The 25,388-nt window shown below is 43.0% G+C and overlaps 1 protein-coding gene across 2 annotated transcripts in view; it reads left to right on the top strand.

The window, feature by feature from the left end:
* The window catches only part of Galnt7 (polypeptide N-acetylgalactosaminyltransferase 7), a 123,191-nt gene that overhangs the window by 42,202 nt on the left and 55,601 nt on the right, over window positions 1-25,388 (top strand). For both annotated transcript variants that reach the window (XM_041673672.1, XM_041673673.1), the window contains exon 2: window positions 21,715-22,175. In XM_041673672.1, coding sequence (XP_041529606.1) covers window positions 21,715-22,175 — 461 coding nt within the window. The remainder of the gene's footprint in view (window positions 1-21,714; window positions 22,176-25,388) is intronic.

Here is a 25,388-nt window from a genome sequence, read left to right as displayed (position 1 = left end):
ACCTTCAGCCTGAAGAACGCCTCCCCCTGTAAGTTGCTTCTGTTGGGTGTTTGGGCACAGCGGTAAAAGTGATGCAGCATCCTACCCTCTTTTGTCAGCATGTTTCGCTTCGCATGACAGCAGCCGTTAGTCCACCCCGTTAGCATCTTGTACATTCTAATAATATCTATGGGAGGCAGAGCTGGTGTCAAAGTGTTTTTTGGTTTGTGTTGGGGGGGCGGAGGTTTAAGATATGGTTTCTCTGTGTAACAACACTGACTGTCCTGGAACTCACTTTGTAGACCAGGCTGGCCTCGAACTCACAGAGATCCGCCTGTCTCTGCCTCCCGAGTGCTGGGATTAAAGGTGTGTGCTACCACCGCTGTCTAGTTTGTACGTTTTTATTCGTTTTGAGACAGGGTCTCTGAGTGTATCCCAGGATGGCCCGGGACTTGTGGCATTCTCCCTCCTCTGCTTCCCCGGATGTTGTCCTTCGAGGGACCACCACGTGCAACTCAAATTAAGTTTCTGTTAGTCCAGCAGCAGGCACACCAATTGCTCTGAAGACCCTTCATACTGCAGCTGGGCTTAGTGACTTTGTTTCTCAGAGGGCTAGCGGTTTGTCTTAAAGATTTCCTTGATGGTCAGGTGTGATTTCACCATTTACGTTTTTCCTTAAATATACTTTTAAGACACACAGGAATATTAAGATGGATTCTTACCAACTTCTGTGCAGATTTGGAGAGGTCGAGATACTTTTCAAGCCTGCCACCACCCCACAAGTTATTAAAGGGTTGTTTAGTAAACTTAATTTGTAGCTGAAGAAAAACTATGGAGGGTTCTGATAGGTGTTTATAAATTGTTGTCATAGACCATCAAACTCCAAAGACTTCTCTGATTGGATTTCTTAATATCGTTAATTTTTGTGACTATATCCCTTCATTAAAATTTCTCTTGGCATCTGGAGACAAGGCAAGAGGGATTAGATTGCAGTATCTCTTGCTGTTCGTTAGGTGAGTTAAATTGTTGTAAAGTTTTAAATGATAGTACAAGCTCTTCTTAAATCTTACGCCCTTGCTTCCTGTAAGGCAGAAGCCATTTCATTTGGCGTGACACACTGCTTCTGATGCTCAAAATAATAAGCCTTATTTGATTGCCCCAGGCTTGTTTAAATTTTTTTTTTAATTTTAGGTTTGAGTGGGTGGTTTTATTCCAATTACTGTTCTAATGGAATAAAGGTGAGAAGGAATGGAACCTAATGGAATAAGGGTCTCTGAAAAGCAAAAGTTTCTAAAAGGGATTTTAGAAATTGTTATTATTTGGGATACCAAGCTAGTATGAGACTTAAAATTCTCCCTCATTATTCTGTATGTTTTGCCATGGAAACAGCATCCAGCAGTGGCTACTGGGAAGTTCGTGTGTGCTCTTTAAAGTGTGTTCCATTCCTGCACACCAGAAAGAACAACTGGGCGTCTTTCTCAGCCACTTAAGAGTTTTCTGTTTCTGTGGTTTAACCATTACCATTCATGTTATGATGAGTATAGAGAAATGAGCCATGTTGTCTAAATAACAACAGGGAAATACAACTGCTACTCGGTTAATTTTAGAATGAATATTAAAACGTCTTAGAGACAAGTGTATGCATTCTTTTCAGTGTTGGCAGTTGCCCAGTGCAGCCAGTTATTCATTCTCTCTTATTTTATCCAGCAGCATTCTCCTTCTCTCTCTCTCTCTCTCTCTCTCTCTCTCTCTCTCTCTCTCTGTGTGTCTGTCTCTGTCTGTCTCTGTCTCTCTCCTGCAGTTCCTGGTTTCTCAACTGACCTAGGAGAATATGCCGTATGCGGCACGCCATGATATATGAGTCACAGTTCTCTTGCCCTCCTCCACCAGCCACCGCTTTCAGTGAGGGCTTGGTCATTTCAGTTGTTTTGTGTTTTATTTATTTTCAGCAATATTCTGTCTCCTCGCTGCTGAAGATATAGCAGATAATAGACAGGGATAGCCTTTTCCTTTATGACATTATTCTCCGGCTCAATAAAAGTTACCCTGAGTAGAATAGCCAGTGCTAAGATTGAGTTTTCAAATAGGCTAGAGCTGTTAGCTATACCTGTGCCGAGACATAATCAGTCCTTAGAGTTTGCTGTTTCTTTAAGACTAACGCGTTAGCCATCAGTAGAAAACTACATTCTATAATTGTTTAACTGTTAGACTTGAGCTCTTTTTATTTTTGTGCCAGGTATGTAACCCTGTCTCCAGCAAGCTAAGCATGTATATTGTCACTGAGCTAAACTCTTTTTTTAATTAATTAATTTATTTTTAAATTTTTTTTCCATTCAAAAAATTTACACTTCTTCCCCTCCTCCCATTCCCTTCCCGATCCCCCACTCCCCCTCCTCCTTCCTTAAGAGAGGACAGGGAACCCTGCCCTGTGGGAAGTCCAATCCCCCCCCCCCCCCCGCCCCCATCCAGTCCTAGGAAGCTTCGTATCCAAATAGACAAATAGACTAGGGTCCCAAAAAGCCAGTACATGCAGGAGAAACAAGTCCCAGTGCCTTTATCAATGGCTTCCCAGTTAACCCCCATTTTCAACCACATTCAAGAGAGTCCGGTTTGATTGCATGCTCATTCAGTCCCGGTCTCGCTGGATTTAGTGAGCTCCCATTAGAACAGGACCAACCCCTCACAGTCCAGACTTCCTTGCTCATCTTTTCCCTCCTTCTGCTCTTCAACTGGACCTTGGGAGCTCAGTCTGTTACTGAGCTAAACTCTTTAAACTTAAAAAATGCTGTATGATTTACTGAGAACATTAATATTTCAATGTCAGCTATATAAGAGTTATTGATAGTTAAACCTTCTTTGAAAAATTAAAAAGTAGTAGATTTGACCAGTTTGGGGTGTGTGTGTGTCTGTGTGGAGAGAGAGGGAGAGAGAGAGAGAGAGAGAGAGAGAGAGAGAGAGAGTTTTGTTTGAGACATGGTTTCTCTGTATAACAGTTCTGGCTCTCCCAGAACTGGCTTTGTAGACCAGAGTGGCCTCAAACTCACAGAGGCCTGCCTCTGCCTCTGCCTCCCACGTGCTGGGATTCAAGGCATGCGCCACCACCGCCCGGCTATATAACCAGTTTTTATGTATGACTTAATGCTAACTTGCCATAATACGTCGTTTCTGGCACAGGCAAAGATTTAAGGTAATTACCATTCCCACAGTACAACGTGATTCCATCTTATTCAGCCTCTCCTGCACTCTAATTCCTGCTGTTCAGAGGGACTGCTTTAAAGAGAGATGTGCTTACATTTTAGTGTGGCTTTAAAAAGGAGCCGGAACTTTGTTCTCACAACTTTATTCTCTATTGTGGTTCCCTCCATGAGCTGTTAAAGCAGCATGTTTGGGGGTTGGGGGTACCTTCAGTCGCAAGCCGTTTTCTTGACACAATGCAATACAGATGAATTAGTGGGAAGGTAACCTAGGCTCTCAGAGGCCGTGCAAGGGTCTCACTGCTGAGTCTGGCTTTCTGTGCCCAGTTGTCTCCCCTCCAGGAGCCATCACAGTCCCCAGAGGGGAGCTGCTCCCCAGCATGCTGAGACTCAGAGCCCATGGCCCCTCGGCGACACGTGCAGGAATGGAACACTCGTTTCACTGGAAAGATCTTGACATTGGCAAATAATCTATGCCACAGACTTATATTTGATACTGGTTTACGGTCGGGGTTTTGTGAGATTATGGGTTTAACGCAAGGAAGGCAGACTATTCCAAATACTTCCTTAGAAGCTTAAACCCCTGCATCAGGTTAATTGGTGACTTTTAGGTAAGATTGCCTCCGTGGACCCTCTTGACAGCTCCACAGGGTTGGACACACAATCACCTCCATTTTCCAGAGAGCCAGCTGCTAAACAGTGGAAGACGGTGGTGGAACAGGGATTTGTGCTGACGCTTTAGAGCCCAGATTAGTCCCCTTCTGTCGTTTGTCCTCATCACTGTTTTAAATAAAATTGCCACTGAGGTCACAGTAATACGTAGTTATTGGTGAAAATCTGCTAGTTTCCGACCCTGAATCTTTTTGGAAAATAGCACAGTATTTTTTATCTACAGGATTATTATTTTAAAACCAAACCCCAAATCCTAACCTCAGCACTTGTCTGAATCAGTGCTCAGAACTACCCCTACTTAGTTTCCTAAGGACAAGCAGTTACTGTGTTTTAATAAAAGATGAGCCCTTTAAGAGTTAGCTAACGAGTGTCTTCGAAAATTCCTGCTACTTATACTAAGAAGAATCATCAGGCTCCCAAACCAGTGTCTGGACTCTGCACGGAGCCTACTTTATTAAATCTGAACTGTTTAACTGTGTATTAGTGCCTGTGTACGTGCATGTGTACCAAGACCAGAAGAGGGCGCCCAACCCCCTGGCGCTGGAGTTACAGGCAGTTGTGAGCCACCTCATGGGCTCCTGAGAACTGAACTCAAGTCCCCTGCAAAATCAGTAAAAGCTCTGAACCAGCTCCTCCACTTCCCTGCATTGTTCTGACATATTAAATGCCAAAGGAATCTGATGAATAAGTAGTATTTGAAGAATATTTTTTATAAATAAACCTTGAGTTATATATAATACCTTGCATATAAAACCACCCTATGATGTAACTCTGTCTAGTAATTAAAATGCTGTTTTTTTTTAATTTAAAATAACTGGATCCACATTTTATCGCATGCTTTCTTTAGGAATTAATTCCTTTATTTCACGTTTGGAATAAACCTGTCTCTCATAAAGAAAACCCCAGGCAGTCCAAAATTTGACAAGCTAATTGGTTATCATAATAACCTAAAAAGCTTCTTTCGATGTTATTTTTTCCCTGTAAGCTTTTGAAGGAAAAAATTTGCTTAAGTTCCCATCAGACTGCATTGTTCTGACTACCGCGGTTAGCTGGCCTTTCATAAAGGGCGGTGTTCCCTCATCAAATAGAAATGAGGTACAATTACTTCTGAAAAGTCAGGGTAAATCCTTAATCCTTCCCTTTAACTACCATGTTTCTTCTAGGTCTCCCCAGAGTTTTCAGTGCCGTTTTCTTGCCAGCAGCCAGATCCACCTACATTATAATTTTCTTCCTCTGACCTTGCCCAAAGGAGACTCGGTTCCATTTGGTGGCAGACAGTATTTAGTAACTGAGACCTGGGTGTTCAGCAGACCTATCCTATTGATGGAATCGCTTCTAGACTCTTCCGGCATCAACTGAGACCTGGGTGCTCAGTAGACCTATCCTATTCTATTGATGGCATCGCGTCTAGACTCTTCCAGCGTACCTAGCAAGGAAATAGGTTTGGTTCCTTTTCTCATGAATTCACATTGAGATTTCAAATTAAAATGCAGCATTAATTTTTAATATTTGTATCTCATCGACAATTTTACTTCCAACTAGTGAATTTGTTTATTTGGTTTGAAAGTACAATATTGACATTATTAGTGCTAAGAATAAAACACTGAATAAAGCTTTAAGGTTTCTTTATGGTTTTGTTTAAAACAAAACGTGTCTGGGCTGGGCTGCAGCTCAGTTGGTAGAAAGCGTAGCACCTTCCAGCGCTGGGAACGCTAACCAGGTGTGAGCTTCCGGGTTAGTGCCAGCTTGGTTGCTCCATGCTCTGTGACTTGAACTTGGGCTGTCTTCAGCAGTGGGTCCCTACCATCGAGTCCCGAGGGATCACCAAGAGCAGTGACCGTAGCCGTAATTTCTGTGCAAGAGTTCTACCAACCCACAAGTCTCTTACTGTTAGTTAACCCTAACTCCAGTTAAGCAATGTCATGAAGAAAACTGAGCTGACGGAAGATAGAGACTGGGAGACTCAGTAAGGACCCAAAAATTTACCTTCTTTTCAAATAAACTTTGTGTTTTCATTTAAGACACTGTGCTGAACACCTTGGGTTTCTGGCTTCCAGATGCTTTATGTTGAAGGTATCACACAGTATCGTTCTCTGTGCTTCCTTTCTGATGTTTGAATGATTAATAGCTTACTTCACAATATCTTATTTTGAGGCCTTTGAAAAAATTGCTTAAAGAGACAAGATGAAGGCAAGATCAGGTCATCTTCACCTACACATCCAGTTGAGGCCAGCCTGGGCTGCAGGAGATTTTGTTTGTGAAAAGAGAAAGGCTTGAGGGTATTTTTGGTTTGGTTTTGAGTTTTATTGTTATTTTATGGTGGTAGTTGTTTTTAGTGCTGCTTAATCTTGTTTTCTTAAATAAAAAGAAGGGGAAATAAAATTCCTCCCTATGCCCTGTCTATGAACTTTGAGCCAAATGCTTTCATACTGGACTCTTGAGACCTTCGTAATTGCTCATAGAATTGCTTTCTGCTTGGTCCTTGCATTTTGTAGGATGATCTTTTTGGCAGCCAATAAATTTTGCAATGTACTATGACAGAGAGCTTCCTTACAGGGCTGAGGAACGGGGAACCTTGGGTTATTATATAAACTTCCTAACAAATTTTCTTCTCAATAAATATTTTTAAAACAAGTTCAACAATAAGCTTAGTAATTTAAGAGAGTTGTATAAGTGCATTAAATGAAAAAAAAGCTGAGATAAAAGACAAAGAATTACTTGTAATCTGACCACTGGAGAACGCGTCAAACTTTTGCTTTGTTTTGTTGACTTATTTTTTGCGTGTTCGGGGCCATGTGCTATCAGCATTATGTGTAACCAGTTATGTATTCTACCCTTAAAATTAACAAAGACTTAACAAAAATATTTTTTGCTTAAATTTTTAAAAGTGATGTATTCTTCAGCTGTGTTAACTGCAGCATAATTTCTTGTCTATTCCATTCTTTTGAGGAACATGTATGCATAATGTCATTTTTGAAATTAGAATTATCTTCCAAAAATATATTTCTAGGTCTAAGATTTTATAGTCAAGAGAAATCAAGAGAATAGAACAGTTATGAACGTGAGCCCTGAAGCTGGTGACCTTGTGCTTGCTTCCTGTCTTTGCTGCCTCTTGATAAGGCTTTCAGACAGCTAAACTCTACCTGCTTCTTCTTACCTGTAACTGAGGATTTATGGTACCTTCGTCAGGGGGTATCTGGCAGGGATGAGAAGAGATGGTGTTGACTCTTGGGATGTAGGTCAGTGGGCAGAGCACTTGCCTAGCATGGCCACGGTCCTGGGTTTCAGCAGGCATGCACACACGTGCACACTCAGAAGGTTGGGTGACGTAAAAGCGCTTGTTAAGTTGCCTCCTCTTCACCCTGTTCAAACCAGTTATGGAACCGGCTTGTTTCCCCGAGTAATGGACACATTTGTTCCTGTTGCTCAACAGCTAGCGTCTCTCTTAAAATACCCAGAGTTAGCTGGGTTTTGGTGGCGCAAACCTTTAATCCCAGCACTCAGTTGGCAGAGGCAGGCGGATCTCTGTGAGTTCAAGATCAGCCTGTTCTATAAGAGCTGGTTCCAGGACAGGCCCCAAAGTTACAGAGAAACCCTGTCTCAAAAAACCAAAAAAGAAAAGAAAAGAAAAACAAAATACAAACCCACAATACCCAGAGTTTCCTGGAACGACCGCTCCAATTGTGTGTAAGGTGTTCTAGAAAGAAATGTAAGTATTTTTGAATATCATTAGAATAAAATCGAAATAGTGCTTGGTAGTTAGCAAGGTTAAGGAATAGAAATTAATTTAAAATTTAGTGCAACAAAATTTTCATGTTCTGATAATCTAAATAGAATCTGTTTACTTCCTAATAAATTGGGTATTAAGAAAGCATCCTGAATCATTTTCTGTAAAAGCTATGTCTGCTTTTGTTTTGTTCTTGTTGTTTTGTGATGGCCTCGGATAGCTCAGGCTGCCTTTGAAGTTTCAACCCTAGTGCCTCAGGCTGGCATTAGAGTGGTGTGTCCTTACAACCTGCAGAGGCGGTGGCTTAATGTTGCCCCTCACTCTTCTGTTCTTGGTCTGGTTTTGGTTCCCCTCCAGTTTTCACGGGGACCTTTCTCCCGTGAGGCAGAGAATGGAGTGCTGCTTGCATTTGTAGAATCAAAGTATCCTGTTGATCAGTTGGCTAGTTGGTTTGGGTCTTTATCTTTTTTGGGTGGGGGAGGTGCTTTTGCTTTTCTGCATTGATACATTTTGCATTACAGGGGAAAAATAAACAGAGGTTGTCTTTTTTTTTTTTTTTAATCGATTTAATGTGCATTGTTGTGAAGGTATCAGATCCCCTGGAATTGAAAATACAGGCGGTAGTGATGTTATATCTGGGTGCTGGGTGTTGAACCCCGGTCGTCTGGATAGATCAATCAGCCTGTGCTCTTGGCGTCTGGTTCTTCTCTTCAGTCCCCAGAACTCCAGTCTTTAGCACAGTTAACCTGTCCTAAGAAACAGCAAGTCCTTCAGGGTGATGTAATGATCTTTGACCATCTTTGTGGAGCCAAGTATTTGATAAGTTCTCTCTTCGAGTAGACTGCAAACGAAGCCCCAGTCACCTGCACGCTCCGCGATCCTGCTGGTCATCGAAGGCTTGGGTGTTCTTTAGCTGTGGGTTGACAGCTCAAAAGTCAGCATTTCAGAACTGTCCGCTTAAATAGGACAAAAAAAAAAAAGACTAAAGACTTTAGTCTTTAATTCTCAGAAAGACTGATTTGCCTCTTTGTGCTGGAACTGTCCCCTCCCCTTGCTTCGCGTGCTGCCAAGAGAAATTATAGCCTCACGCCAGAGGAGCAGAGAGGCTTCTGACGAGGCCCATCTCATTATAGCCTTACGCCAGAGGAGCAGAGGCTTCTGACGAGGCCGATCTCATTGCTCGGTGTCACAGTCGGCCATTTCTCTGGCACTAGTGTGTGCCAAAGCCAGACTTTATAATGTAATTAAAAGACAGACGAAAGATACATCAGTGGATTTGCTAATTGGCTTTTAAGGGCTCCGAAAATTAATTATTTGTGTCAATTTCTCAGCTCCTAGAAAGTGTAAGTCATTCTCAACAGTCTTTTTTGAAATGCCTCAACGCTGTTGTTAAATGCTTATAAAAAGGAGGGTTCAGCCGGGTGGGCGGTGGTGGCACACGCCTTTAATTCTAGCACTGATGAGGAAGAGACAGGGGGATCTCTGTGAGTTCAAGGCCAGCCTGGTCTACAGAGTGAGTTCCCGGACAGGCAGGGCTGTTACACAGAGAAACCCTGTTTTAAAAAACAAACCATCTAGAGGTTTCAGGTTTGGTCAGGCGCTTGTACTGTGAAAAGGAGAGAAGAAAGTGCAAGGTTTTTGCCCAAATAAAGCTTTTGTTCTGGCTGAGGAAGGAGAGACTAATGTGAAGGGCAGTTTGGGAGATAGAAAGGTGCCAAGGAGAGCCGGGTAGGCGGGAGCTCAGCTCTGTGTAAATAACACCTGGAGCGAGGAGGAGGGACCTGGACCAAGAGGTATTGCTGCCTGAGGTTGGCCTGAGAGACAAGCAGGAACCAACATCTTTCTAAACAAATCAGCCCCGCCCCCGAGAAAGCTGGAATTCTCTGCCTCGCAGACCCTGGGTGGTCGTCTCCTTCCCTGTGTTCCTCACAGGGTGAGCTGGTTGCGCCCTTCTTCTCTGTCTCTCGCTCCGCTAGTTCTCCAGCCTGCTTTTTCTGGAGCGGTATTCATATGCTCATGTGTCCTCTGGTTCCAGGTGACCTTTAGCTTTTGGAATAACTTCTTTGCTGGTCTGTGACTGCTGCTTGGTCTAGAGAAGGAGACGTTTTCTACATGTAGGAAGTGTGGGGTTAACTTGTATTTGCGTTCAAGGTGGAGCTAAATGCTGCTTGTAATATGCTTGTCCTAGGCCAGGGCATAGCCTGAGCGCCTACATTTCCCACAGTGTGGGGTAACAGAGCAGGGAACAACCCGAAGACCCCAATCATGCCCAGGTTTGTTAGGTCCATTGGACCCGCATGTCTTGAAATTCTCTCACACTGTCTTCTTTAGCATTTTTTTTTATTTTTTTCCCCTTAGGTCTCCAAAAACATCTCACTTACCTTCCCTTCCGGCTTGTCTGCTATAGTAAAGCGCTTGTCAGTGTGTGTCACTCAGATGGCACCAGTATCTAAGGGTGATGTCTGGACCCCCTGACACTCAGAAAACACTCCGTCCTCGCCTTCTATCCTGTCTGCTTACCAGCAGACCCATCCTTCTATCTTGTGGTCCCAGGTCCCAGCTTTTCCTGGCATAAGCCCTGCTTCCTCGGGTACCAATTCCTCCTGCAGGCAGAGCATCTGGCATATTGGAAAACTGAAACACATAACAAGTAAAAAGACGGTTCGTTTGTCTTTTAATGATGTATCTATACTCACTTGAAGGCCACAGGACACTTGGGACAAACTAGACAATAATTGGCCAAGTGTTGCCTCCTGAGACCAGGCCTGCTGAGAGTTGAAAAGGAAAAAAAAAATCAAGATGTTTATGACATAAACAACCTGATGTATATCCAGATGTTTGGTCTCCTCTGATTATGTTACTGTCTCGTATTCCCCTAAAACAGGTTGTGGTTGTAACGTGGTAGTACGTACAGCTTTGGTCAGCTGTCCTACCCAATGAAGTATTTTCATTTTTTTTTCTAGATTTGCAAGAGGAAATTATTTTACACCAATCGAAATGTACGTGTTGCAAAGTTCCTGTTGCAGGCTTTGTTCTTGACCTATTGTGGAGCCCAGCATTCAGGGCAGAGCCAGGAATAGCCCAACATTCAGGGCAGAGCCAGGAACCTCAAAGCAAAGGTGGTTTATCCAGCCGCAGCTGCACAAGTCCCCGGTTCATGGGGCGGGGGGGGGGGGGGGGGGGGGGGGGGGGAAGCAGGGCGGGGGGAGCATTGTGTTCTGTTCTTGAATTTCTTCCCAGAGGGACAACAGGACATTGTTCTTTTAGTTTTCAAGAAGACATTAAACATTCTCTCCCAACACAGTCACCAATTTGACTTCATTCTCCTCTCACTGGGTAAAGTGCTTTCCTAAAGGTGAGGAATTTTAAGGATTCTCTTGGTGTCCTAGTTTTCCTATGAGACTTTCAGGGAGATTGGAAATCGTTAGGTAGCTTCACAGGACCTTCCAGATGGGAAGGAGGATTAAGGGCTAAATTGTCTGCTTGCCTTTCAGTGATACTAAGTTATAAAATTGTCATATTGGCAGTAAGAGTCAAAGGGCGCACACACACACACACACACACACACAGGCGAATATGGTCTCCAGGGATTAATGCCGCGGATAGGCTTTGAGAAGCTGGGTTAGAAAGTGGAGTAAAGGGGAATCTTCCTGTGCAGTTCTGGGGAAGAAATTAGAGTTGATTGGCGCACGCTAAAACAAAGTTCTAACACGCGAGGCGAGTGGGCTGAAGGGATGTGGCCTCATCTGCATCAATTCAGCCTCCAGTACTTCCTCCTTCAGCACCTGAAGAAATGCCTTGATTGTTCCTGGGAAGGGTCTATTCAGCAGGGTTAATTTCTCTTCCAAACTGTTTGGTCTTAAAATGTATATTTCTGCTTCTCGTGTGCATACATAATATATATTCATGCATACATTATTCATGTTTTAAAATCTTCGCAGATTTTTATCTTAAAATCCTTTGCTTTGTTTTAAATTTTCCACTAGTCTCTTCACACTTTCTAAACATCTTCTTAAACAGCTCATTCTGTCTAAAATAATCTGATAAGATTGATTATAAAATATCGACAGCTTTAGTAAAATATTCTATATAGCTTCTGTATCATCTGTAAAGTGGAAATTCTACGTAGAAGCTTTCCTTTAAGATTCGACAGACACGTGGCTTCTACACATTGAGAGTTAAACAATAACTATGCTACAGCTTTCAATGCTTTATTTAAAAATGACAGTTCTCTTTTACTACCTTGGATGAGGTTTTTGAATGACATTGGAATGCCTGGTCTTCATAGCCTTTCTCTAAGAATCTGTGTTCTTGGTGCTGAAACATCAGCATAGACTGGCAGATGCAGCTTGAGCGCATCTTGACATGTGTTGTGAAATGGTTTATTGCTCATTTAGTTAATACTTGTGTTTGACTCCTAAAAATATTAATATTAAGTATTACAATAAGATGTCTTTCAATATGTATATTTATGATTCATTTTGGGAATTAAAGCATGAAGTCCCTGAAAGTAAATATTACTGGAGTTTATAAATGTTTTTAATGTCTTTGTAGTGTATGTGTTCCCTAAGCTCTTGGTTATTTTTATTTTATATTTGTTTTTTTAGACAGGGTTTTTGTGTGTGTGTGTGTGTGTGTGTGTGTGTGTGTAACAGCTCTGGCTGTGCTGGAACTCACTATGTAGACCGGGCTGTTACGGAACTCATGGAGATCCTCCTGCCTCTGCCTCCTGAGTGCTGGTATTAAAGGCATATGCCACCACTGAAGAACTCGTGGAGATCTTCCTGCCTCTGCCTCAAGTGCTGGTGTTAAAGGCATATGCCGCCACCACTGCGGGCTAGCTTCCTGACAGGTTTCCTTGATAATAACTTGGATCTTGGTCAATTAAATAGTTTTTTGGACACTGTGGAACACACTTTTAATCATAGCACTCGGGAGGCTAAGGCCAGTGGATCTCTATTGAGTTCAAGGCCAGTTTGATCTACATATAGAGTTCCAGGCCAGTCAGAGCTACAGAGTCTCAAAACAAACAAACAAAACATAGTCTTTTATTGTTAAAAATATCAATTTGTTGCTTGTGGCGTTCCTATCATAAAAATTAACCATATTAACCATATTTTAGTATTTCGTTTTCTCACTTTTTTTTAAATATATTTACTCTTGAACATTACCTCAGATTTTTCTGGTCTGTTTGCAGTATAAAATTTAGCAGGGTGCCGCTCATCTAGAAATCTAAGGCAGGCATCAGTAGATTCACTTTCTCCTCTTTAAATGACGTGCTGTGTGGCGCACCAGGCTTTCAGTTGCAGAAAATATCTTATCCAAAGCTGAACACAAGAGGAAACTTTGAAAAGGATTATTCAAATTTTAGATGTGGAGGGAAGACCCGTTTGCAGTTGTCTCATTTAGATTCCCAGGGATAACGCACCCGAGGTCAGTATCTATTCCAGGAAGTACTGTAAAGGCAGACAATCCACGGTTCGATGATTCCCGTGCAAGCATACCCCGGAAACAGCTGTCTGCCAGGTCCTGGGACTCCCAGATGAATAAAATGACTTCTGCCTGACCAGGAAGAAACATGTCAGTGGATGCTAAGGCAGTACAGAGTGATGGACGTTTGCGCAGGTCCAGGCACAGTTTTAGATGGGCATGGTGGTACATGCCTTTGATCTCAGCACTCAGGGGCCAGAGGCAGGGGGATCTCTGAGAGTTCTACAGTGTGTGGTCCAGGTCAATCAGAGCTATGTAGTGAGACCCTGTGCCTTTGATTATTTGTTTTGTTTTTGTTCTTAAGCGTAACTTTCATGAATTTAAATTACTTCAGGTGTCATTTGTATATGCTAAGTTTTGCTTAGAAGTGTAGTGTATACTTCTGAATAAATGAATGGATTCGTGGCCCATTGTGCTTATAGTGCTTCCAGAGATACTTGTAAGCAATGCCCAATCACTGGGATAATATAAAATTCCAAAATAACAAGCTTAAAAATTGAGTTTAAAAGAAGTATGATATAGTAAGTAGCTCATGCCTATAATCCCAACACTTGGATGTTGGAGGATCAGAAGCTCAAGAGTATCTTTAGCCACATGGCAAGTTCAAGGTCAGCCTGAATCGTGTCTCAGAAACCACCACCAACTATAAAACCACAAAATAATATTTTCATATTTGTAAAGGTTTTGCTGTTATTGTTAATATAAGCTGTTGTCTCTGAAATATTTTTTAAAAATACATGCTTTGCAAATAAATTTATATTTGTCCATTAGGATTGGGTTCTGATAAAGTAATAATAACAATTTCTTGCCAGTTGAAAAGTAGTTTTCCCAAAGCCCAAAAGAAGAGATGCCCCCCCCCAACACACACACACACACACACACACACACACACACACACACAGTGTCACAGGGAGAACGTCCAGACCCTATGAGGTGACTCTTCAAGGAGAGATGGCTCTTGAGGACTGAGAACAGCCCGATGTAAAGCTGGAATATAATCACAGAGTAGTTATTATCAAAAGTTAGGACATACAAAAATGTCAGTAATTGTGTGTGTGTGTGTGCGCGCGCGCATATTGTTTATACCTGCTAATATATATATGTACACCTATGTACTTGAGTGTGGAGGCTATAGGTCCATGTCAAGTGTTTTTTTTTTAATTGTTCTCCACCTTTATTTTCCTAAGATTTGTTTATTTGTATGTTATGCATATGAATGTTTTGCCTGCCAGGAGCGCTGGGTCGCCCTGGATGTAGCTACTTACAGGCTACTGTGAGCTGAATATGGGTGCCAAGAGCTGACCCAAGCCTTCTGCAAGAGCAGCAAGTACTCTTAACCTCTGAGCCATCTCTCCCTCCCCACTTCACTGTTCTAGGCCAAGGCCTCTCACTGAACCTAAAGCTCATCATTTTGGCTAGGGTGACTGCCCAGTAAGCTTTAAGAATCCACCTGTTTCCTTTTCTTCCTCTCCCACAAGAAAGATTATACCTTATTTTTCACATGGGTGCCAGGGATCTGAACTTAGGCCATTATACTTGCGAACATTTTATCCACTGAGCCATCTCCTGGAACTGACGTCGGGCTTGATGGGTTTTTGTTTGCTTGTTTTGTACCAAACTGAATACTAGGAAAACTTGTTTAACTCTGCTACAGCTACAGCCAGCGCAGCCTGGATAGCCAAGACGGGGGGGGGGGGGGGGGGGGGGGGGGGGGGGGGGGGGGGGGGGGGGGGGCGACGACACGACCTTTTATACCTGTACTCCTTCTGTAGAGACCCACTGGCCAGAAAGAACACAAACATCCTTGTCAATTACAGACCACAAGGAAGTTCCTCTGTCAGTCAGGGGGGAGTGAGGGCAGCTGGATCACAACAAACCCCTGTTCAGTTTCTTAGCTGATGATAACCGCTTACAGTGAGCATCAGTTTTGCACTCGGAGCACCCAGGACTTGTTCACCTGAAGGAAAAGCCTCAGTGGATTAGGCGTTCCTGGGATGACTCTGTACCCTTGTCATCCGTTAAGTAGGGGAGCCAGTGTCCAGGAGGAGGTACCTAAAAAGGATGTCTGGACCAGACATGAGGAAACGGAGATAATTTTAGATGGCTTTAGGGAGTTTATCATCACTCCACTGGTTGATTCCCGAAAACTAATGGGCATTTTCCTACTGAGTATGTAGTGTTTTCAGTACAATTGATTTTTTTTTCATGAAGTCAGGAAAATCACAAAATTTTCTTATCCTAACAATGGGGAAGAAACTGTTAAAGCTAGCACAAAGATCCAGAGCCTTTAAATATGCCGTCTTGGGCTATTTTGTTGTTGACATGTGATTGATTACTCGGGTTACTTGAGAAAATGATCGTGTCAGTGCAGAGGGATGCCTCATTTAGAACAACAAATGAAGCTGGGCTCATCACACGGGACTTTAATTTCAGTGACTCGAGAAACTGAGGGAAGGGGATTACAACTCAAGGCCAGCCTGGGCTCCAGAGTGAGTCCCGGACCCTGCTTGGGCAGCTAGTGAGAATCTACCTCAAAAAAACCTCTGAGATCCTTTATCTTATTGCATCACATCCAAGGCTTGTATGGAATTTCTATGCTTATGTAAGTGTCCTGAACGTAGAACCACACCTCAGTTCTGCCCTAGCCCCTCATATAGACATTGCCACGGCAACGTGTCTTCCTGGTTCTAGAGTCTTGTTTGGAAATAGAGGCATTCCTTACAAGAGATACCATAGAGCGCTGGTTCTCAACCTTCCTAACGCTGAGACCCTCTAATACAGTTCCTCATGCTGTGATGACTCCTCCCAACCATAAAATTACTTTGTTGCTACCTCATAACCATAATTTTGCTACTGTGCTGAGTTGTAGTGTAAATATCTGATATGCAGAATATATGCTGTGTGACCTCAAAGGGTTCACGACCCGCAGGTTGAGAACCACTGCCCTAGATATTCAAGAGCTGGTAAGAAGGATCTCTGTTTAATCTTGGAGTTATCAATTTTAAGCCCCAATTAAGCACAAATTAGCCCCTGCACACATATGTGCAAGCATGCACACAAATTCTCTCTCTCTCTCTCTCTCTCTCTCTCTCTGTCTGTCTGTCTCTCTCTCTCATGCCATCCAGCGTCCAGTAGGGCCACCACTGCAGTGGCGCTCTGAAAGCAGAAACACTTCAAGGTCTGGTCAGCGTGTTATCGGGTGGGTTAGTTTAGAGTCCAGCTATCGTTAAGCAGAACACCAAGGCCTGAGCATCCCCATCCTACATGCTCACTCACATCTGGCCACATGTGGATTAGAGGCCAAAGTGTCCCTGCCTGCAAGCATACTGTTTCCTTTAAAACTGGTAGCACTAAGCTGATTTTGACAGCCTCCCTTCCTCTGTCTGTTTCTTCCATTGTGAGTGGCGAGTGCAGCCCAAGAAATGATAGTTTTCCAGTTAAAGGAGTGGGTGTTTTTTTTTTTTTTAAATTTCTCTTTGGTACTTGCTTGTTTGGGTTAAGAGAGTGTTTAGCCACTAAATAAAACTTCCCCTGTGATACGTTTTAAATTCTGTGGCTCATGAAGGGGATGCCGTTCAGCAATGGCTATTTTCTCTAAACTGTTGCTTACCAAGGGCTGTGACTACATAAGCTTATTCTCGGGACTTAGGATTTCACATCCGCTCTAGATTACTGTCATTTGCTCTAAAGACCATTTTTATAGTCCTTTTAGATTAGTGTCATCTGTACTAAGGCGTGATCATCCGAGAAAAAATGGCACACATAGAAAGGATTTGGGGGTTCGGGGCAGGGAGCATTTTATAAGGTAAGGTGGAATCTGACTAGTCCGACCTCACTTCTGTCTCACATTGCCGCCTTGTGATAAGTGGTTGTGTTTTTCTGTCCTTTTCCACCTTTGTGAATGTAACCATCCTGCAAAAGTACCTTCTGGTTCTCTTTGCCTTCCTAGCCAACCGTGATTCATTGACGTTGGCTGTACAGTAAGTCAGCCGCTATTATAGTACCATGAGTCATGGAGGCTTCTGACTCTCGTTTACTCCCTGGAAGAAGGAGTGCACAGCTTGTCTCTCAGGGGAGTTAAGATTCACACCACTTTCGAGCCGCTCTCTGAATCATATAACATGAAGAGCTGACATGATTATTCCTAATTGACATGGGGTTTGACAGACAATTCTAGTATTTGATTCTACCTTCACAGTTAATGACATCCAGGCTTCGAGAAGCCAGTAGATTCCGTTTCTCTGACACTGTAATATATCATTAGAGCACAATATCATGCAGAGAATATAGTTATGTCCCCAGTGAATTCATAAACCGCTGCTCAGAAGGGTCTGCCTGCTGATCCGAGCCTGAGGGTCCCAATTCTATATTCTCCATTGTGTCTTTTCCTTTTCTTCTCTCTCTGTCTTTCTACAAAAACACAGGTTTTAGGATTCATTTATTTGGTAAATTTCTATTGAGAAATTCCATCCGAAGAGATAGTGAGGCCGTGATAGATATAGCCTTTGTCCTTTCACCAGCCTTCCAGTTGAATGTAGGGGTGGAGGGACCTGGTCCAGCCCTCCACCTGTCACTGCATATAAAGTTTTATTGAACATAATCACCCCCATTTATTTACCTAGCATTTGTAACAGCTTTCACACTGCAATAACTTGAATAGCTGTAAGGAAGACCTTGTAGTTTGCAAAATAAAAAACAAAAGGTACTGTTTGACTCTTGGATAAACTCGGCCAGCCCCTGCTTCTTAGGTAATAATAGAGACGTTCCATGAACGCAGCCTGGGGTGTAGAAAAGCCTTGTCCATACGTTAGAGAATGCCTGCTGAGAGCTGTGGCCATGGGTAAAATGGAAGCAACCAAAGCTAATACCTTTATAATTGATTTCAGGAAAATCTGTCCGGCTCTTGGGAAGGAACGATGATGAGGGGAGACGGTGCCTGCATGAGGAGGGGGGGCATGAGGGTGACGTGGGGCTCAGCCTCACCAGTCAGGGTGCGGATTTGAATTGCACTCAGTACTGATTCTGCTCTCAGGTAGTTTAGTCAGCTCCTCCTGTGTGATCATGATCATCTCTCACTCACGAGATGACACAGGCTCACGTATGAGAAGCGTGTGGAATACAGTGTGCACAGTCATCACTGATACTACTATCGTAATAATATTTCCTAAAGGGGACTGGTCAAAATTAAGTAAGTCACAGCGAGGAAAGTGAAAGCCGTAAAATTCAAGAGCTACCCAGATGACAGACCTGGCAGAAGATCACGAGGGACTGAGTGTCAGGAAAACAGATAAAAACAAAACAGTGAGTTGTGGCTTCAGACTTCATGGGCCCGATAGAGGGCGGGCGACCCGTGGACTGAAACAGAAAAGACGGCGATGTCGTGGAAGGCAAGTGACTGGTCTACTGGGGGTGTGTTTAGTGAGAAAACGGAGATAAGTGGATAAGGTTCAGGAAACAGTGGTGTACGAGAGTTGAAAGTCAGAAGTGTGGCGTGGCCTGGGGAATAAACAGAAGCAAAACATCAGCGTAAAACTGGTTAGAGAGCTTGGGAGGAAGTGCAGTTACCAGGGACAAAGAGAGAACACCCTTCTTATAGGACCCTGAAAATCACAAAGAACCATTGAGTCAAAGGAAAGAGCAAAATGCCTGTTAGTGGAGGGTGCACATGGAGTTAGAATCTATCTCAAATCCATCTCATATGCTGTTCCATTCTGTTCTGACACTGCTTCTTCCTAAGAGACGTTAGGTAAGTGTCTTAGTTGGGGTTCCTTTGGCTGTGAAGGGACACCATAATCACAGTAACTCTTATAAAGGAAAACATTTAACTGGGGTGGCTTGTTTGCAGTTTACAACTTCAGTCCATTATCATCATGATGGGGAGCATGGCTGTGTACAGGCAGACATGGTGCTGGCTACATCTTGATCAGAAGGCAACAAGAGCTGGTCTGTGACACTGGGTGGTATCTTGAGCATAGGAGACCTCAAAGTCTGCCTCCACGGTGACACACTTCCTTCAGCAAGGCCACACCTCCTAATAGTATCACTCCCTATGAGATTATGGGGACCAAATTTTATTGCCCACAGTAAGTTAGTGGCAGCATGGCTCTGCAGACCTCTCATCCATATCCAGTACCGTTTCCTTCCCCAGCTTTTTCAGTTCTCACACCCCCAATACGAAACATCGAAGGGAGAGAACGCCTGCCTTCTCCTTGTGTTAAATTTGGTTCGATGTCAGAAACGTTGTTCTCACACCCTACAGTGTTTACTAGTGATTTCTGTTTGACTCATCTGCAATACTGCAGGCGTTTGGACAAAGTCAAGAAACAGATTAGAGAAAGCGGCACTCCCCCATCACACCGGGGCTTCAATGTTTGCCCCTCTATGACAGGATCGCTCATACTTAGGATGTGTTCTTCTGATGACTGGCTGATCCTGAGGTCCTCTCCAATCCTTCGTGAACATTTTTGGCAAGATGGCCTTCTAGTTATTTACTCTTACTGTTTTAAGTTTTATGTAAAAGTAGTGAGCTTTATTGTGGCATTTCCGTGCGTCTTCATGTGTGTGTAAGAGATCTTTTATTTCACTTGTTCCCCTTTCCCACTGCCCTTCTGGGGCCCCTGCCACCCTCTGGCTCTTTCTCTCCCCACCCCCAAAGTTCCCCTCTTCTGTTCTCTTTTTCCATTGCCCTTTCTTTTTCTAGTTGTTTGCGGCTGACGTTATTAGGGCTCAAAAGTTAGATTCGAGCTAAGTCTCTCCTACACCGCCCTGGGGCTCAAAAGCCCTTTCTTCTGGAAGAAAGGCTTCATGTTAATACAGTCAAGCTCTATTGTACCTTATATTTCATGTTTCAGGGACAACTGTGTAAAAGTTTAGAGTGACCCCAAATGATGACTGGTTTATTTCACCCAGTTCTCCGATTTTTTATCCTTTTGTTGTCTTGGGGCCATTTTCTAATATATACAAAGGATTCTTATCCACCAAAATGGAAATTGTGTATAATAGGATACAATTGATTGCTGCCCTGTGTGAGCTAATCTTCTTGACATTTAGGTACTTGTTTGTTCTTTGGGTTTACCCTTGAATCTATTGTAACATGTTGCAGGTTCTTGTTAATGGAGTAACTAACAGCTGCGTTCCATGTTAATCGCTTGTTATATAAACACACATGTATGCTCATATGCATTTCTGGAGAAATTCGTAAGCAGCTGATAGCTATGTTTGCCTCTACAGAAGGAAAGGCAGAAAGCCTTGCTTTCCCTTGTCTGCCTATTGGATCGGTAGCGTATCGAATACTATGCTTTTACTCAAATAAACCGAGAATTTTTTAAAAAACTGATTTTGAATTCTCTAAAGTCATTCCTTAGCCACTCCTTACCCATTCCCATCTGGAATAACTTACTACAGAAGTCTCTGTCTCTAATAAATAAGTAAAAGTGGACAGCAACCTAAACATCCCCGTTGTACCTAGAGCTCTCACGTATTCTTTAAAATCAAGTTTTGAACTTTAATTCTCAGGGTCATTCAGTTTAAAAATTTGAGGAGGGGTTGTGTTAGTTCTATTACTGACCTGCTAGGGGAGGGTGTCATTGAAGTGTGTGGTGACCTGGCAGACGAGCTGGCCTACTATGCAGTTCACAGGGTGCCTTGTGTCCTACCCAGCTGTGCTGGCCCCTTTGTCTCCCATGCCCAATTACAGCTAACGCTCTGCCTTTAAGCCAGTAGCTCTTCGTAGCTCTCAGGCTTGGGTGCGTATTACAATCCGGGGTACTTTCAAAACTCCACATGCCCAGACCAATTAAAACACAGTGCCCGGCAGCGGGCACTTTAGTATTCTTTAAGGTCCCCTGAGATGGTGCTAATGCTGAGAAACATCGCTTTGTGGAAAGAATGGCAGTGGCTTAGCAAGAAGTTAGCGTATTGTACTTCAGAAGTAAAGAAAGCACTGAGGATTTCTGGCCAAAAGGTGAAGAGGGTCCAAACTGAAGATAGAGCACCACTTGCTGAATATTCTTCCACGTCAGGCCTGTCTTTGCCATATGACCTGGACATGGCAAAGTCAAATACAGAGAAGCTTTTAAAAAACGTGGTGGCTTAGCTACAGTTATTTGGGTTTTGTTTGTTTTTGTAGCTATTCAGCCAAACTCTGACTGAGTAGACAGTTCTGAATTGGGACCAAATGCATGAGTTTACCTTGTTCCTCTGCCATTTGGGGCACAAAGCCAGCTGGCTGATGGGTGACATCCATCTGATATCACTGCTACCATATGGCCGTATTGCTAACAAAAGTTCTCCTTGTCATATATCAGCTCACTGAAAAGCGCTGCTGTACCAAAGACCAATTAAGTGTCTGTCTCAATCACTGAGAAATCTTTTACAGAGTGTTGAATTTATAAAGAGACAAGTAAAAAATGTGTTCATTTATTTTGAAATAATAAGGTGAGAAAATAGCCTGTTTGGGTTCGTACTTCCCAATCTGAAAGATGTCTTCAAGTGCACCATCCTGATTCACAGGATGTCCCGCTTGCATTTCACACTTTACAATGTTTGATCCTCACCTCAACCTTTTCTTGAACATGGTAGTTTGTATCTTGAATTCTGCTGTGGTTGGTGATCTTTCGTGTACTCATTGTATATCCCCTCCCTTTTGTATAGGAAGGCAGAGATGCCATTAACCCCATGCCTAAACGAGGAGGCAATGGATTAGCTCCCGGGGATGACAGATTCAAACCTGTGGTACCATGGCCTCATGTTGAAGGAGTAGAAGTGGACTTAGAGTCTATTAGAAGAAAAAACAAGGCCAAAAATGAACAGGAGCGTCATGCTGGAGGAGATTCCCAAAAAGACATAATACAGAGGCAGTTCCTCACTTTTAAGCCTCAGACATTCACCTACCATGATCCTGTGCTACGCCCAGGGGTCCTGGGGAACTTTGAACCCAAAGAACCCGAGCCTCACGGAGTGGTTGGCGGCCCTGGAGAGAAAGCCAAGCCGTTGGTTCTGGGACCAGAATACAAGCAAGCAGTTCAAGCCAGCATTAAGGAGTTTGGATTTAACATGGTGGCAAGTGACATGATCTCACTGGACCGCAGCGTCAATGACTTACGCCAAGAAGAGTAAGCACATATCCTCTTCTTTCTAAACTTGGGGCAGCTACTGTTATTATAGAACCTTAGACTCAGGGAGGGTGTTAGGAATGAAGAAAATATCTGTGCCTTTGTTTCAGTAAAATAAACGGACCTTTGTCAGGAGGAGGAGGTCTCTATTTTTATCATCATATTGAAGATATGAAGTATTAATTTCTGGGGTCTCCTACATTGGTGGTAGTCAAAACGTGGTCCCAAGACTACCATCAGTCTATGATATTTTGTTTCTAGTCCATAATAGAATAGTGAGCTTACACCAGAATGAAAAGAAACTATACTACTTAATAATTTGTCTATCGAATGGCAGAACTTTCTCTGTGTGTTTTCATTCTGGGACAAGAAAGCTCCTCTCGTGAAACAGTAGCAAATGCTATTGCTGCTTTGGCCATTTCATGTTCTTAATTGGATTTATGCTTCCCGGGACTTTTCCCCCAATACCGAAACGGAAATCCCAACAGTTGCTTATATGCAAGAGGGAGTCCTCAGAGGAAACAGTGGCCTACACTTTTAAACTCTTTTCACGTGTTACAGTTTTTAAGTGAAGGATTTTCAGCTCTTAGCTTTTGATAGACAGTGCTTATTGAGTGAATTCAGAGCCTTCTCTTCTAGTTTATTCAATAATTGGTTTTACTACTGTGGGATCTAAGTAGCTTTCATGAGTGTGAATGCAAATTTAGTTCGCTGTGACTCGAAAACTCTTAAAAGGAATTCCTGATGTGCTGTTACGGTAATCCTTGTTTTAAAAGGTTAACACAGCAGGCACACACACCGCTGTATCCACCTGCACACACACCACTGTATCCACCCACAGACACACACGCGTGGACCAGCTTTCTTTACGGCTGTGTGGCAACATTCCCAATATAGTACCATTCCTTGGATTTTGACATTCATACACTTGGTATTTAGACTGAGTAGTGATGAATGAAATATGAAAAACTGTGGAAATGGAGGAACGGCACTGTGATGGCGAGAGACACCCATCTTATACAGAGATCTGTCAGCATCTCATGGGGGTACGAAGGAAGACTCTTTGGACAATTTGTTCCTACTGGAGCCTCAGTCATAAGATTGCCAGATTTAACAACTGAGAATACAGTATATTTAGTTTAAGTCTGAATTTCACATACATAATTAAAAACATTAGAATAAATTGTTGTCAACTATGGGCATAGGTTAAGGTTTTTTTGCTTATTTGAAATCTAAATTTAGCTAGGCATCCCATGGTTTATCTGGCAACCCTCCCAGTCAAGCATGAAGGTGGATGTTGCAAAGGTTGAACCTGCAGTGTAAATGCTCTTTAGTTCGGGTTACAGGGTCTGTAAGAAGCTTGAGTCTGTTCCCATTATCCGAACATAGCTCTTATCCGTGTACTCCAGCGTTCTCTGTGTTCTTATGCCACGGTTAGAGGAAAGGTAGGGTGAGCGGAGAGTGTCCATCATCGTTGTCTTTCTCCTGCATGCCAGGACGTCCTAGTATTCTGGAGCTGCTAGAACACTTCTCACAACCAACCTGTGAAAGAGTTCTCACCTGTGTTTATAAAGCCTACGGCTCAGAGGCGTATAAACCCAAGAAAGTGGCAAAGGTACGACTCAACCAGTAGGCATTTGTGTGTGGTCGTGTGTACTGTGTGTTAAAATACATGGTGTGAGACACCAGTGCAGCATAGTTAATTTCTGATATAAACACATGGTAAGAAAATCACATCAGACACAGTTCACAGGAAAGAGGCTTTGGGTTGTCACCACCGAGGACATATCTGAGCGCTCTCAGAGCTATTTTTTATATCTCCACCCCCACAGTCCCTCTCCATCAACCATGTTTCTCCTGAACTATTGCAGAAGCTTGCTAACTGCTCTATTTCTTTTCTTTCCTTTTATGCTTTGTTTGTTTGTTTTTTGAGACGGGGTTTCTCTTTGTGACAAACCTGGCTGTCCTGGAACTCACTTTGTAGACCAGGCTGGCCTCATGGGATTAAAAGTGCATGCCACCACCACCCAGCTGCTCTCACTATTTCTGTTATTGCCTGTTATTCACACAGCAACCAGTGTGATCCTTTAGAAGCCCAAACAAGGTTATTCTGTCCCTTTCCATTGTAGTTGAAATAAGTGCAAACTTGTAACTTGCAGCAGCTCTTGGTGTGACTCTGCCTTGCAGCCCTCCTCTTGCTGCCCTGCCCCCCACCTGTGTGGGCCCTTCTCAAGACCTCTGTGTGCTGTCCTCCCGCCTGCCTTCTCCTTTTTATCATGCTGGATCTTCCCCGTTCTTTACATCATACTTAGTGGGACTTCTCTACCCTTGGCATCTAATTTCTTATGCCAAGTTCTGTTCTGTTCTTTCTCCATGGCCACTTCGCTTATAGTACTCATCAGATCTCAAAATTAGTTGCTGGCTGATTTAGTGTATTAGCTCTCCTATCAGATGATAAGCTGAGATGGAGAACGTTGTTTTCTTCACTAGGTACTTCCAGGTCTGCAGGACCAAGCTGGTAAATATCTTTTCAGTGAATGAATGAATGAGTTCTACCAGTGTTCGGCCCCTGGCTTTATTACTAGACATGAGATCTTTGATCTGTCATTTACCTTCTCCAACTTTAGTTATTGATTCTTAACAGTAGGTTTGACAATACTTATCTCTCAGGGCTGGGATTAGAATTTAATGGCATAATAAGCCAAAGGTCTTTTCCTACAGTCCTGTTGATTAAAACCTCAAGTATTATTGGCTCGTTTGACTGCTGTGGAGTTTTCCCAGTACCTCATCATCACACTGGAGTGTCTTCAGTTACTGTTTAACCTCAATATTCTCCATCACTCTTCAGGAGATATCACCATTGCCTGATCCATCTTCCTTCTATCTGCAATGTCCCTTCCTGTCCCTCTTCATGCCTTCCATAGGCCAGTTGTTTCCCACGTTCTATTCTCTTCCACGTCTGCAGCAGAACCTAGAAATAACATGCTTTCTTTTCATCTGTCATTTCTATTAAGAATCGTCGCTGCCCATCAAATAAATCTCTCTGACACGCTATCTTTGCATCTGCTCCTGAGACTTTCCTTGAAGTTTTTTTTTATTAAGGATACCCCTTCTTTGAAAACATATTTCAAAAGACTCAATATAATTACCGTCAGAAACATTTTAACTGAATGCAATTTATTTTTAAGATTGAACTCCTTTACATACACACAC

This window comes from Microtus oregoni, unplaced genomic scaffold (genome assembly GCF_018167655.1).
Source record: "Microtus oregoni isolate MIOR12 unplaced genomic scaffold, Mior012 000024F_ref0000369, whole genome shotgun sequence".
NCBI lineage: Eukaryota > Metazoa > Chordata > Mammalia > Rodentia > Cricetidae > Microtus > Microtus oregoni.
This window is presented reverse-complemented; position numbering and strand designations above follow the sequence as displayed.